This window comes from Gymnoscopelus microlampas (genome assembly GCF_963454915.1).
Source record: "Gymnoscopelus microlampas genome assembly, chromosome: 4".
NCBI lineage: Eukaryota > Metazoa > Chordata > Actinopteri > Myctophiformes > Myctophidae > Gymnoscopelus > Gymnoscopelus microlampas.
In genome coordinates this window covers 14,518,294-14,529,727 of record NC_139941.1, presented here as the reverse complement: position 1 = coordinate 14,529,727, position 11,434 = coordinate 14,518,294, and the positions used below count along the sequence as shown (strand labels likewise).

General features: G+C 44.4%; 2 protein-coding genes across 2 annotated transcripts; both read right to left on the bottom strand.

Annotated features, from left to right (window-relative positions):
* Positions 1-670: 670 nt before the first annotated feature.
* On the bottom strand, positions 671-1,027 carry tal2 (T-cell acute lymphocytic leukemia 2; the record flags this gene model as incomplete). Its single annotated transcript, XM_084055209.1, has 1 exon — positions 671-1,027. The coding sequence occupies one exon, from the start codon at positions 1,025-1,027 to the stop codon at positions 671-673; it is 357 nt and encodes a 118-aa protein (XP_083911335.1).
* Positions 1,028-10,389: 9,362 nt separating this feature from the next.
* LOC311043436 (COX assembly mitochondrial protein homolog) lies at positions 10,390-10,713 on the bottom strand (the record flags this gene model as incomplete). The annotated part of the gene is made up of 1 exon (XM_084054675.1): positions 10,390-10,713. The coding sequence occupies one exon, from the start codon at positions 10,711-10,713 to the stop codon at positions 10,390-10,392; it is 324 nt and encodes a 107-aa protein (XP_083910801.1).
* Positions 10,714-11,434: the final 721 nt, after the last annotated feature.

Sequence of the window (11,434 nt, the reverse complement as noted above, 5' to 3'; positions counted from 1 at the left end):
AGTATTCACCTGCAGATATTTTCAAGAGGACTTAAGGTGGGTATATCCAACCACATTTCAGTTCGGTGTACAGTGGTGTCCAACAAACATAATGCTGTATCCTCTGCTTTTGGAGCTGGTGAAAACCGCAGGACAAGCTGGACAAACTGGGTGTTGGGGGGAAAATACAGAATACCAGTACCGATGGGACAAAAATACCAGTTTCACCCCAGGACGTGGGTCAAAAAGAAAATAAAGTCCAGTTCAAACGAACACGGGCAGCTCTGGACTAGGGCTGGGCAATATATCAATATTATATCGATAGTGATATGAGACTAGATATCGTCTGGGATTTTGGATATAATATTGTGATATGGCACAAGTAATGTATTTTCCTGGGTTTAATCATATAAGCCCTATTTTATACTTTCAAAAACTTTCAGAAATAGTTAAAATAGCCAATACATTTTTATAAAAGAAAAATATATATTATCATCCAAATAAAATATTATCGTTACAATATTAATATTGAGGTATTCCGTCCAAATATTGTGATGTTTCATTTTTGCCCATATCGCCCAGCCCTACCGATGGGACCAAAGTACCAGTTTCACCCCAGGATGTAGGTTAAAAAAAAAACCCGGAAAGGCAAAGTCCACTCCAAGACAACATGGGCGAGCTCTGGTCTGTACTACCAGGCTTCTGAGCTGCCACAGCTGGACTCGGGGGACGCGGCATCTGTGTCACTGCTGGCCAGGCCCCAGGGTCCCCGAGGGGAAGAAGAAGTGTGGAGGCTCTCCACGTTGCCCCTGAGCAAGGTGAGCAGGGCGGTGGGCGAGTGGTGGGAGGCCGGCTGCCCGCCGTTTTGGCTCTCCAGGAGCTGCACCAGGAAGTTGATGTAGCGCATGGCCAGGCGCAGGATCTCGTTCTTGCTGAGCTTCTTCTCCGGCGGGTGCGTAGGGATGAGCTTGCGGAGTTCGGCGAAGGCGGTGTTGACGTTGTGCTGGCGCCAGCGCTCCCTCGTGTTGGTGAACACCTTCCTGGTCATGGCGGCCGGCCCGGCTGGCTCACTGGAGGTGAGGAAGCGTAACGTTAATCACATGAATTCTAGCGACCGTATTGTGGGGCAAACATTCCGTGAAATTAGCAGATCTACAAGCTGACAATGCGTCACGGCGCATTATCAGCTTGTACTGTATATCCACTATTTTCAGCAAAGAGACTTGGTGTAGAGGACCTAGTATAGAGCCCTGGGGGACTGCAATCAACACAATATATAGGGTTTTAATGTCCTCCGACCTCCAAAAAATTATAAAATCTTGTAGATGAAAAAGTAAATTCATTCTTCTACACCAACTATCTGTTACGTTGCGGCGTCACCTCTACAACATCTATGCAAAAAAATTATTTCCAAAGTATGAAAAAAAAAGTGCGTCATCCCCGGTGATACAGTACATCTCTGACCGCATTTTTAAATTACGGAAATAAAATCAAAATGATGAAAAGGAAATTAAAACCTGCGGATGATGAACTCAAAATTCTCACCTGGTCTGTGTGTGTGTGTGTGTGTGTGTGTGCACGCTGACGTGCAGAGGTATCAGTTGCAGAGTGGCTGTGTATCCTCAGGTCAGCAGTAGTATATCCACTATACTGCAGTAGTCCAGCGTATGTATGGCTCCACTCTGTAACGTCCTCTCATGCACTCTGACTGCTCCTTGTGCGCCAAAGAGGGAGGGAGAGAGCGAGGGAAAGGGAGACAGAGAAAGAGAGAGGGAGAGAGAGAGAGAGAAGGGGGAAGACTGGTGCATGCACACATCTCACATTTTATAGCAGGGCAAAGCTCCATTGTGTGACGTGCACTGTCGTCGAGCCTCTCCGCTCTGTTGCATTGTAAGTATTGTTCAACGGCAGAAAGAGGTGCGTGTGTGTGTGTGTGTGTGTGTGTGTGTGTGTGTGTGTGTGTGTGTTTGTGTGTGATCCCATAGGGCAAATGTATAATTTGTGTGGGGGTGGGTGGGTGTCTTGACGGGATGTGATAATTATGACATGCGTCAATTCTTGCCTTCTAAACCACTGTTTCTCAACGCCGGGTCCGGGGACCACCAGGGGGTCCAAATGGACACGTACAGGTCTAACTATGAGTGTACAAATGGAACCAAATGGGTCCATTTGGTTCCATTTGTACACTCTGAGAGATAAATAAACACTGAGGATTTGACAATGTGGATTGGAGTAGTCCCAAACAGACCCCCATTTGGTATGAAATGGGGTCCGTGGCCTCATGCATATCAAACTGGGGGTCCTTGAAATTAAAAAGGGAGAATCACTGTTCTAAACGCTACTCTTCCATCATTCCGTGTGAGGTGCTGAATTCAGTTCGACAGCTCTCGCAATCAGCGGCGCTTTAAACCACCATTTCTACAAGCCTTTATGATTCATTGCTCGTTTAATCCTTGAAGGTTAGCATTAGAGGTGACAAATAAATTCCCATTGAAGGGGGAAACTGAGATGTTTCACCCTCTCTGATCCTTCGCTTGTGCTTGTGGACGCTTGTTTCTTTGCCTCAGACATTATCCATGGCTAACCCCCCCCCCCAATAGTAAAGAGTAAAGACCCTGAGACTACTGGCTCCTCCACTCTTGAATTTGGGCCTGATTGGAACTCAAAAGGTAAAAATACCATATCCAGATTGACAGTCGCACAATATGGGTTTTGTTATGACTATGGTAATCTTGTTGAGCCCATTCCGAGGGCCACACATAAATTACAGGGGGAAATCGGGGGAGAGCGCGGCACGGGGTCCCCGGTCACACGCATGAGCGCAAGCCACCTCGTACTCCAGCCACTCCTCACTACATCCCCGCCTCCACCCAGTGGGGGAAAGTAACTAATTACATTTACTCAAGTAGTGTCCTTGAGTACAATTCTTTACTCAAGTATGTCCATTTGTCCACGTTTATACTTATACTCCACTACATCTCAGAGGCAAATATTGTACTACTTTTTACTCCACTACAATTTGAAAACTGTTGTTGAAGGTTACTTTGTAGATTTAGATTATAATTACAAAAGCATACTTTAATCAAATTAAGCTTTGTCTATTAGAAAATAGCCGATCTACAAGCTCACAATGCGTCCCAATGCGCCGTGTTGTGAGCTTGAAGATGTGCTATTGTCGATAGGACATTCTGCATAATGAGTACTTTTTTTACTTTTGGTACTTATATTGATGTCAATACTTTGGTACTTTTACTCAAGTACAATTTGGAATACAGGCCTTTTACTTCTTCATTGTGGTATTGCTACTTTTACCCTTCTTCCACCCCACCCCCCACCCCCCCCCTCCCTCTTTCCGACGCCCACTTTCAACCTCCGTCCAGATCAAAACAGCCCAACGTCTAGTTTAACCAATTGTCGCTGTTCAGTTTTTTTTTTTTTTTACACCCTTCAAGTGTTGTTTCAAAGACGCAGCCTTCCATAAAAATCTCTCTGTGAGGAGTAGGAATTTACATAATCCGATTAGGGGCCGGGATTAGCCCTACAGGCCCGGAGAACGGGGCCGAGCCGATGGGGGCTGCCTCTGAATCGGAGGCATTCATGGACCCCTTGCTGCATGGGCTGCACCTGCAGGCTCCATGGCTCTCTGGCTGGCTGTGGGGCTTCATGGTCTGCAGACACACTCACAAGCAGTGGCGGACAAAGTACTCAACCCCAGTACTTGAGTCAAAGTATAGATGCTCGTGGTCAAATATAGTGTCTAAAAATGTCAGAAATACCACTTATATACATACTTTGTCATACGACAAATTAGCGAAAAACAACCCTAATCTACAAGGTCACAATGCCTCGCATATTAAAAAAAGAAAAAAAATGTAAGCAGATTCTGAGAATTGGCCCAAACACGAAGGTTAATATATATTTTTAATACAATTATTAAATAATGATATATTATCAAACATAAATATCAAACCAGTCGGGCCGGTAGCAGGGACAAAACATATCCCCACCGGCGATACAAATTAATGACTAGAGGGGGAATATCGAAAGCAGGGGCATGGATTCCCACCAACCCCCCTCCCCAGCAAATCCAACTAATTAAAAGTATGGGAGTGAGGAGCCGCCTGCTATAAAGAATAACAGCAGTTTGACCTTTTAGCGCAGTAGCCAGCTCTAAAGGATAGCATAGGTTTAAACAGCCTGTTAATTCCCACAATATATCTTGTGTGTTCCATTCATTGCAGGGCCAACGTGTGGTTGGGAGGCAATTACTGCACCATTACCACTGTTTACCTAGCCTCCACGTGGTGGTGGTTAGGGGGGGGGGGGTCCTTTAACCATCTTCCACTCTGCTTTTGTTTCCCGGGCCGTAAAAAACAAACAAACAGCCATTTCGGACATCTTTTTGTTCGGCTTGTGCCTGATTTGTACTTAGTCGCACGGCGGTGTCGTGCACCGGAAATAGCCGATGTACAAGCTCACAACGCGTTCAAGCATCACGAAGCGTCGTGAGCTTGTAGATCGGCTATTTCCGGTGCATGACATGGCGTTAGAAGGTGGCGAGGGCAGAGAGAGGCAGAGACTGCAGTAGGTGGTAATTGATGGTGTCTGGCCAAGTGTACGGATGGACAGAGGGTGTGTGTGTGTGTGGGGGGGGGGCAGGGGGGGGCTAAAAGCGGGGAGGCGTCCATGTCCCCCGGGGGAGGTGCTCTTTGTCTGGGGGGATCATTCCTGAGGGGGTGGGCTTCACTCTGCTGGCTCGCCAAGATAAGCACACTCTCCACATGCTGAGAGACGCAGATAAGGGGATTGCTCCGCTAAATGAAAAGGGAGGGGGGGGGGGCAGGACACACACACACTATTTGAGCTGCTAAAATGGGAGAAGCCTTTATCAGTTTGGCTTCCCCCCCAAAAAAACTAAATGAAAATAAATAAATAAATCAGAGATGGAATATGGATTTCAATATTAGGAATTACGCTTTGTAAAAACAGAAATCCATGTGCACACACCAGTCAGGCAACTATCTCCATGTTTAACCTAACCTTTTTTGTTGTCTCCGCCAGGCCGGATGGCTGAAGGCCGGACACTATGTTTTCGCCCCTGCCCGTCTGTGTCTGTGAACAGCTCATCCCTGGCTACGTGTAGTATTTTTCAAATAAGAAATGTCCAACAGCCCACTTCACGTACTCTTGAACCGTACAGTAGGTCGTACAATCAATGTAGCACTGCCTTTGGCAAACATGCAGAATGAATAAATGTTTCTCTTTAATATTGTATATTCCAAAGGGATAAATCTTCCCTACTATCAGTGTGTATTTTATTACCCCTTCTATCCATGCACATTTCCTTGTATGGATTTTTTGTCTGTTCTGTTATTTGATGCTAATTGTTTTAAATTTATTTAACGATTTACCTTCAGATTTTTATGTAGACGTTTTATCTCTTTGTTGTTATCTTGCTGCACGTTCTAACTGTTTGGAAACATGCTATACAAATAAACTGTTAATAATAATAATTATTATTATTATCATTAGCATCATCATGTGAGTGAAATGACTGCTTGTGTACTGTAGAACAACAACCACAAAAACGGTGACAGAACTATTTTTTATATCTTTAAAACATTTCTGAAAATGTTCTCCTATAATGACATGCCCAAAATAGGGACACCAGTTTAAAGTGGTTAACAGGACCTGTGGGGTAAATAGTTACTTAGCGTGACTCTTGTCCACATGCTTGTTGTCTGGCTACAATCAGACATCACAGGAAAAGGTCAAGCACCGCAAAAAAGCACCGCAGACGTTTACAGCCAGAATGAACATTTATCTGAAAATGTATCCATATCAAATCCTCACAAATCACAGTTAATTTCAAACTTAATTTAAATGTTAAATGCGGGTTCCATTTTTACATGTAAAAAAAAGGAAACATCTCTTTTGCTAGAGTATTTTGTATTGTAAAATTTGATAATTAAAATCCAATTTGATTCGTTTAAGGGAACACTGTGTACTTGCATTTACAAATCATTGCCAGGCCATAGGAACGGGATCAGTCATGGAGTCTAGAAAAACTTGAGCCTTGTCTGTCCATCAATTCTACCGGGAACTCTCTCATAGCTCAGCTTTCCCCTCTTCAATGGTGTCAGCACTGCAAAGCAAACACACGTTCGTACATGCATTAACCACTTCCATTTTCCCCTCTACACCAAATCTCCTTTCCGAAAACAGCTGATCTGCTGTTTTTGCCACTATTTGAACAAATGTTGGCCTATCATTACATGCCCAGAATAAAGACACAAGGGTTCATATGGTTAAATGGAGTGGGCTCAAGTCCGCTTTTGACTAAATGTTGTGTCAATCTATTTCGAGTTGGGAGTGAGAATGAGAATGGTACTTCCACATTCGCCAGTGGGCGGAACTACCAGAAGCGTTGAAAAATGACATAACATGGGTCCCATCATATCAAACAGGCGACGCATTGGTCAGATTTTGCCCCAAAACATCACTATAAAATGACCTGAGTGGGAATATGTTGCCTACAACATGTGAAACGGGAATAAAGGGCAATGTTACAATGTTATTCAAGTTACAATGAATATTTACATATAATGCTGAAAATCAAGATGTTTTCCCTTTAACCACATAAACCCTAAATACACTTGGTTGAGTGGGGTCCCGCAGGGGTTTAATATACCAAATATCTCCCTCGTAAATAGCCGATCTACATGCTTGTAGATTGACTATTTGCGCCGAATGTGTGGCTCAGAATATGGACGCTATGGTTTGTGTGATTAACTCTTCTTCACCTGGAGCAACCATGCCTGCAGCCTCGCCGCTCCTCTTCCTCTCTTGGCCCATCCAGCATTTGGTGCCATAGTCGGGGGAAATCCTAGCAGTGCCAGTATCACCGTAGAGACTGCCACTGTCACCTCCTCCTCCTCCTTCTCCTCCCCATGACACTGTCTGTCTGGGGGACTTCAGACCATCACAGCGGTAGAGGCTTTCTGGGTGCTGCTGCTGGTCAGTATAGCCTGCAGAAGAGGAGAACATTGCACTTCTGTTTAGGGCTACAACTATTTATTATTTTCTCAGTGATTACTCTATTACTTTTTCAATTAATCAAAAATGAATGAAAAAGATTTTTTTAATTGTACATTTTTATTTTATTTTTATAATCTACTAAATTATTAGCAATATAATATTAGTTGATTAGGCTCAACATTTGTAGCCCCCACTGACCATTTATGCTCATTTTTATTTAAACAAACAACATACAGTCGGCATGCATTTTATGTCTGTGTATACCTGTACTGTATTCAATTGAACATGGTGTACTGTAGAAAAGAAAAGTACTCAAGGCTAGAAATAATTACTAATAATCGGGGACACAAAATAAATCCCTTAATAAATCACTTAAGCTCTATATACTTTGTCATATAACAAACAGCAAACTAGCCGATCTTGCATTGTTAGCTTGAAGATCGGCTATTTATTTATTTTTACCGAAATTGATTATATTGAAATCCTTCAAATCGATTATTTATTTATTTTTATAATGGATTAAATGGATTAAGTTGAATGAACTGTTGCTGCCCTACTTGTGTTGCCGTAGGCCGGCTGCTGAGGGCTGATGCTGTAACTGAAGGGCGAGTCCAACGGCTCCTTAAAGGCACTGCCGTCGGGTGGAGAGGTGGTGGTGTAGAGGCCCTGGTTAAAGGGACCGCTGTCGGGTGGAGAGGTGCTGGTGTAGAGGTCCTGGTTAAAGGGACCGCTGTCGGGTGGAGAGGTGGTGTAGAGGTCCTGGTTTTCTGGAGACCTCCGCATCCACTCTTCGCCTGCCCTTAGCGCTGTCACCATCATGAAATGTTAGTTGGCAATGATACAAATAATAATTATTTAATTGTGTTTTTGGCATTGAGGGTTGGAGCATATAAATCACATTTACATTTTTGTGCCTTTTAGGCTTTGTAAGCAGGAATTGTACAGGGCACATATGACAAGTAACTTAAAAATACAAAGCCTACTATTGAAATATACAAAGAAATGACAAAATGACTGGTACCAATAATATAAATAAATAATGTACTGAGGCCACCATTTCATACTGTTTTATACTGTATACTATACTATAATGTTTCACAAATAGTGAAAATAGCCAATGTACATACAGCTGTCTTGTATGGATGAATGGAAACGATTCCAGCGATTATGAAAATATAATTGTGATTAGCTCAAAAATAATTAGCGATCAGGTGATTAATATGTTGTTGTCAGGTAGAAACCTCCTATCTCCATATTCTTCACTTTTTGTATTTGTTTGGTAAATTAACGCCCTACTCGATCATCCTACAGCGTCACACAAAGTAGTAGATCTGCTACTTTTGATACTTTTGAATTAGAATCCTGAAAAGTAACAGTTTTGGTCATATGAGGTTTCCACCCCGACAGAGACAATGTAATAATTATGACAGGCCTATACCGTACCTCCTCTTTCTATAACACTCCCCCCGGCCGCTCCCTCCCAGCCAGAGAACCTGGTCTCCCCCTTTTCCTTCTCCTTCCATGGACTGATGGACCACTTGTTCTGGAAGTGGGCCTCGGAGCCGCTCAGATCTACATGGAAGTCGGCGTTGGCTCTCTGCGTGGCCACCACGGCCGAGTCTGGATCGCAGAAGCTGCCTGTGATGCTTCTCTCTGCCCTGCAGGGGGAGCTGGCTAGGAAGGTAGCGGTGTGCCCGCCTATGAATGGCTCTGGTTGGGGGTCGCGGAGGGTGTGTTGAGGGGCCCTGCTGGTGGTCCAGGGGCTGCCTGGTGGAGTGGGCTGTTTCTGGATGAACGGGGCGTGGGACTGTGGCGGGGAGGGGTCTGTGGTCAGCTCGTACAGGGACGTGGTGTCGCTGAAAAGCTGAAACGGAGAGAGAAAAAGACCACTTAAACCTATGTATACATTTTTTTCCCTCTACAGCAATTCTCCGAAAATAGCCGATCTACAAGCTCACAACACGCCGCGGCACGCTGTGAGCTTTTGGTTGCCATTTGGTTCCATTTGTACACTCTCAAGAGTTATGGGGTCTAATCACGCACACCCAACTGGGGGTCCTTGAAATGAAAACATCTGAGAACCACTGACCTTGAGGACTTTGTGTGGGGCCTCAGGCAGCAGCCCCTCCAGCTGAGAGAGAGAGGCCCCCAGGAGCCACTGGAGGGACGGGGCCCTTCTTAACATCAGCTGGCTCAGCAGAGGGTTCAAACAAGGGAAACCTGACAGACGTGTCTCCTCCTAGTGGGTGAGAGGCAGACGCGCACACACACGCGCAAGCAAACATGCACATGCACGCACACACACAGAAAAAGAAATAAAAAAATGTCAATGTTTTACTCAAAATCGATTATTTTATTCAAATAGATATTTTTTCTCATAATCGATTAACTCTGCGTCACACTGAAAGCATCACTGACACGTGTTAAGAAATACAATTTCGGATGGTCTCTGTGCCATGACTGGGTGTCTGATGCTTGCAAGGTATCAAGGCCTTTAGTCTGATTTACTGTGCACCCCTATACTGTCATGTACTGTACGGTACTGACAAGATCTCAGACAGGAGGAAGGACAGACGGAGTGCAGTCCCCCCCAGAGGAGCGCTGAGGGACTGAAATCAGGTGAATGGTGTTGTTGTTGGGATGGGGGTGGTGGTTGTTCCATCAGCATGGTGCCATAGTTACCTCTGAGGGCATGATGGTCAGCCAGCTTCTGTCCAGATATCTGACAGGGTCATCACTGCTGGCCATCAGACTGTAGAAGCAGATCTTGCTGATCCACCTGGCTATGTCCTCCACCTCTGATGCTATCAGCACCTTCACAGCACATCACAGACAATGAAAACATCAACCATACATCAGGGTTAACTTGTCATTGCAAAAAACTAGCTAATTATGTGGACCTCGGGATCCACACAGACACGTGGCATGCAGTGGTTCCACAGTGGATCTCGGACATCATGTGACCAGCCCGTTGCTTTATTGTTTCTATGTTGTTCCTTTATCGCAGTGGTTCTCAAGCTTTTCAGGCTGCAACCCCCCAAAATAATCATATTTGAACTGGGGACCCCCCATTTTGTTTGACTCGGTTCCACAGATAAATATTGTGAAAACAGCCGATCTACAAGCTCACAACGCCTTGTAGATCGGCTATTTTTTTTTTTTGTCTCTTTCTTATATTTTTTGACAATTTGGCCAATGTTTTATACTAGTTTATTGATTACTTTTGCTGTTGCTTTTTTAAGGTATTAAAAAAAGGTCTTAAAAGTCCTTAAATTGTCACTTCACTATCATCTGGGGACCCCCCAAAATCATGTGGGGACCCCACAAGTTGAGAACCACTGCTTTATTGCTTTCGCCTGCTTGTTTGTTTGTTTACATGCTGGCGGGGAGTTTTGTTTTCCTGTTTTTGGCTGGAATCCCTGTCCTTTGAAACTCCAACTTCTCTCGGACGTACTCTTGCTTACACTCCTGGAAGAAGACAGGGTCTTTGTAATGCAGTGTGAGGCACTCCTTCAGCGCCGCGTTCTCTTCTCGACACCTAAACGCCATGAGAAAACCCGCCTTCTTACAGCACTGGCTGAAGGTTTCAACGTTCTGAACACATCGCTCCTTGGCTTTCTCCCTCATCATTTTTGGAATCAGGACATCTGTCTCCACGTGCCTCAGGTGCACCTCTTCTGCGTTAGCTGCCTCCATTATAACAAGCGAAACATTTGCAGAAAGGACTGGAGCGAATGTGACCTCTCTAAATCTACATAAAAAACAGTCGTAGCCTCCTATCCTATGACTGATGTCATTGACTGATGTCATAGACCGATGTCATAGAGGCGTCATTGATGTCATAGGCATCATTGATGTCAGATGATGACATATGTCTATGTCGTAACTACAACTTTGGGCAAGGTTTCAGTGCAATTACAGCCCTCATTGTCTTGCATTATAAAGTTAGATATTCAAATTGATACTTAACTTATAAGTATGAAACATATGTGAAAAAAACTACTTCTGGGGGCGCCCGCTGGACTAGCAGTCCAGGCACATACCACATAGGTTGGTAATCCAGCTTGACAGTGTGTCGCGGGTTCGACTCCCGATCCCGACGACCTTTGCTGTGTGTCACCCCCCCCCACCCCCCCCATCTCTCTCCCCATTTCCTGTCAGCCTACTTTCCTATCAATAAAGGCAGAAAAAGCCCCAAAAATATCTATCTAAAAAATTATAAAAATTAAACTACTTCTGTGGCCTACTGGCAGTGTGCATACAAGGTTTGGTGCTGATCGGTTCAGCGGTTTGCGATATTAGTTCCAGGCAGACAGACAGACACACAGACCCTATCACAGAAGGCTAGCCTCTTGCTATATCAGTGATGAGAGAGAGAGTGTTACCTTGACATCTAGGTCCTCTGTCTTCATACCAA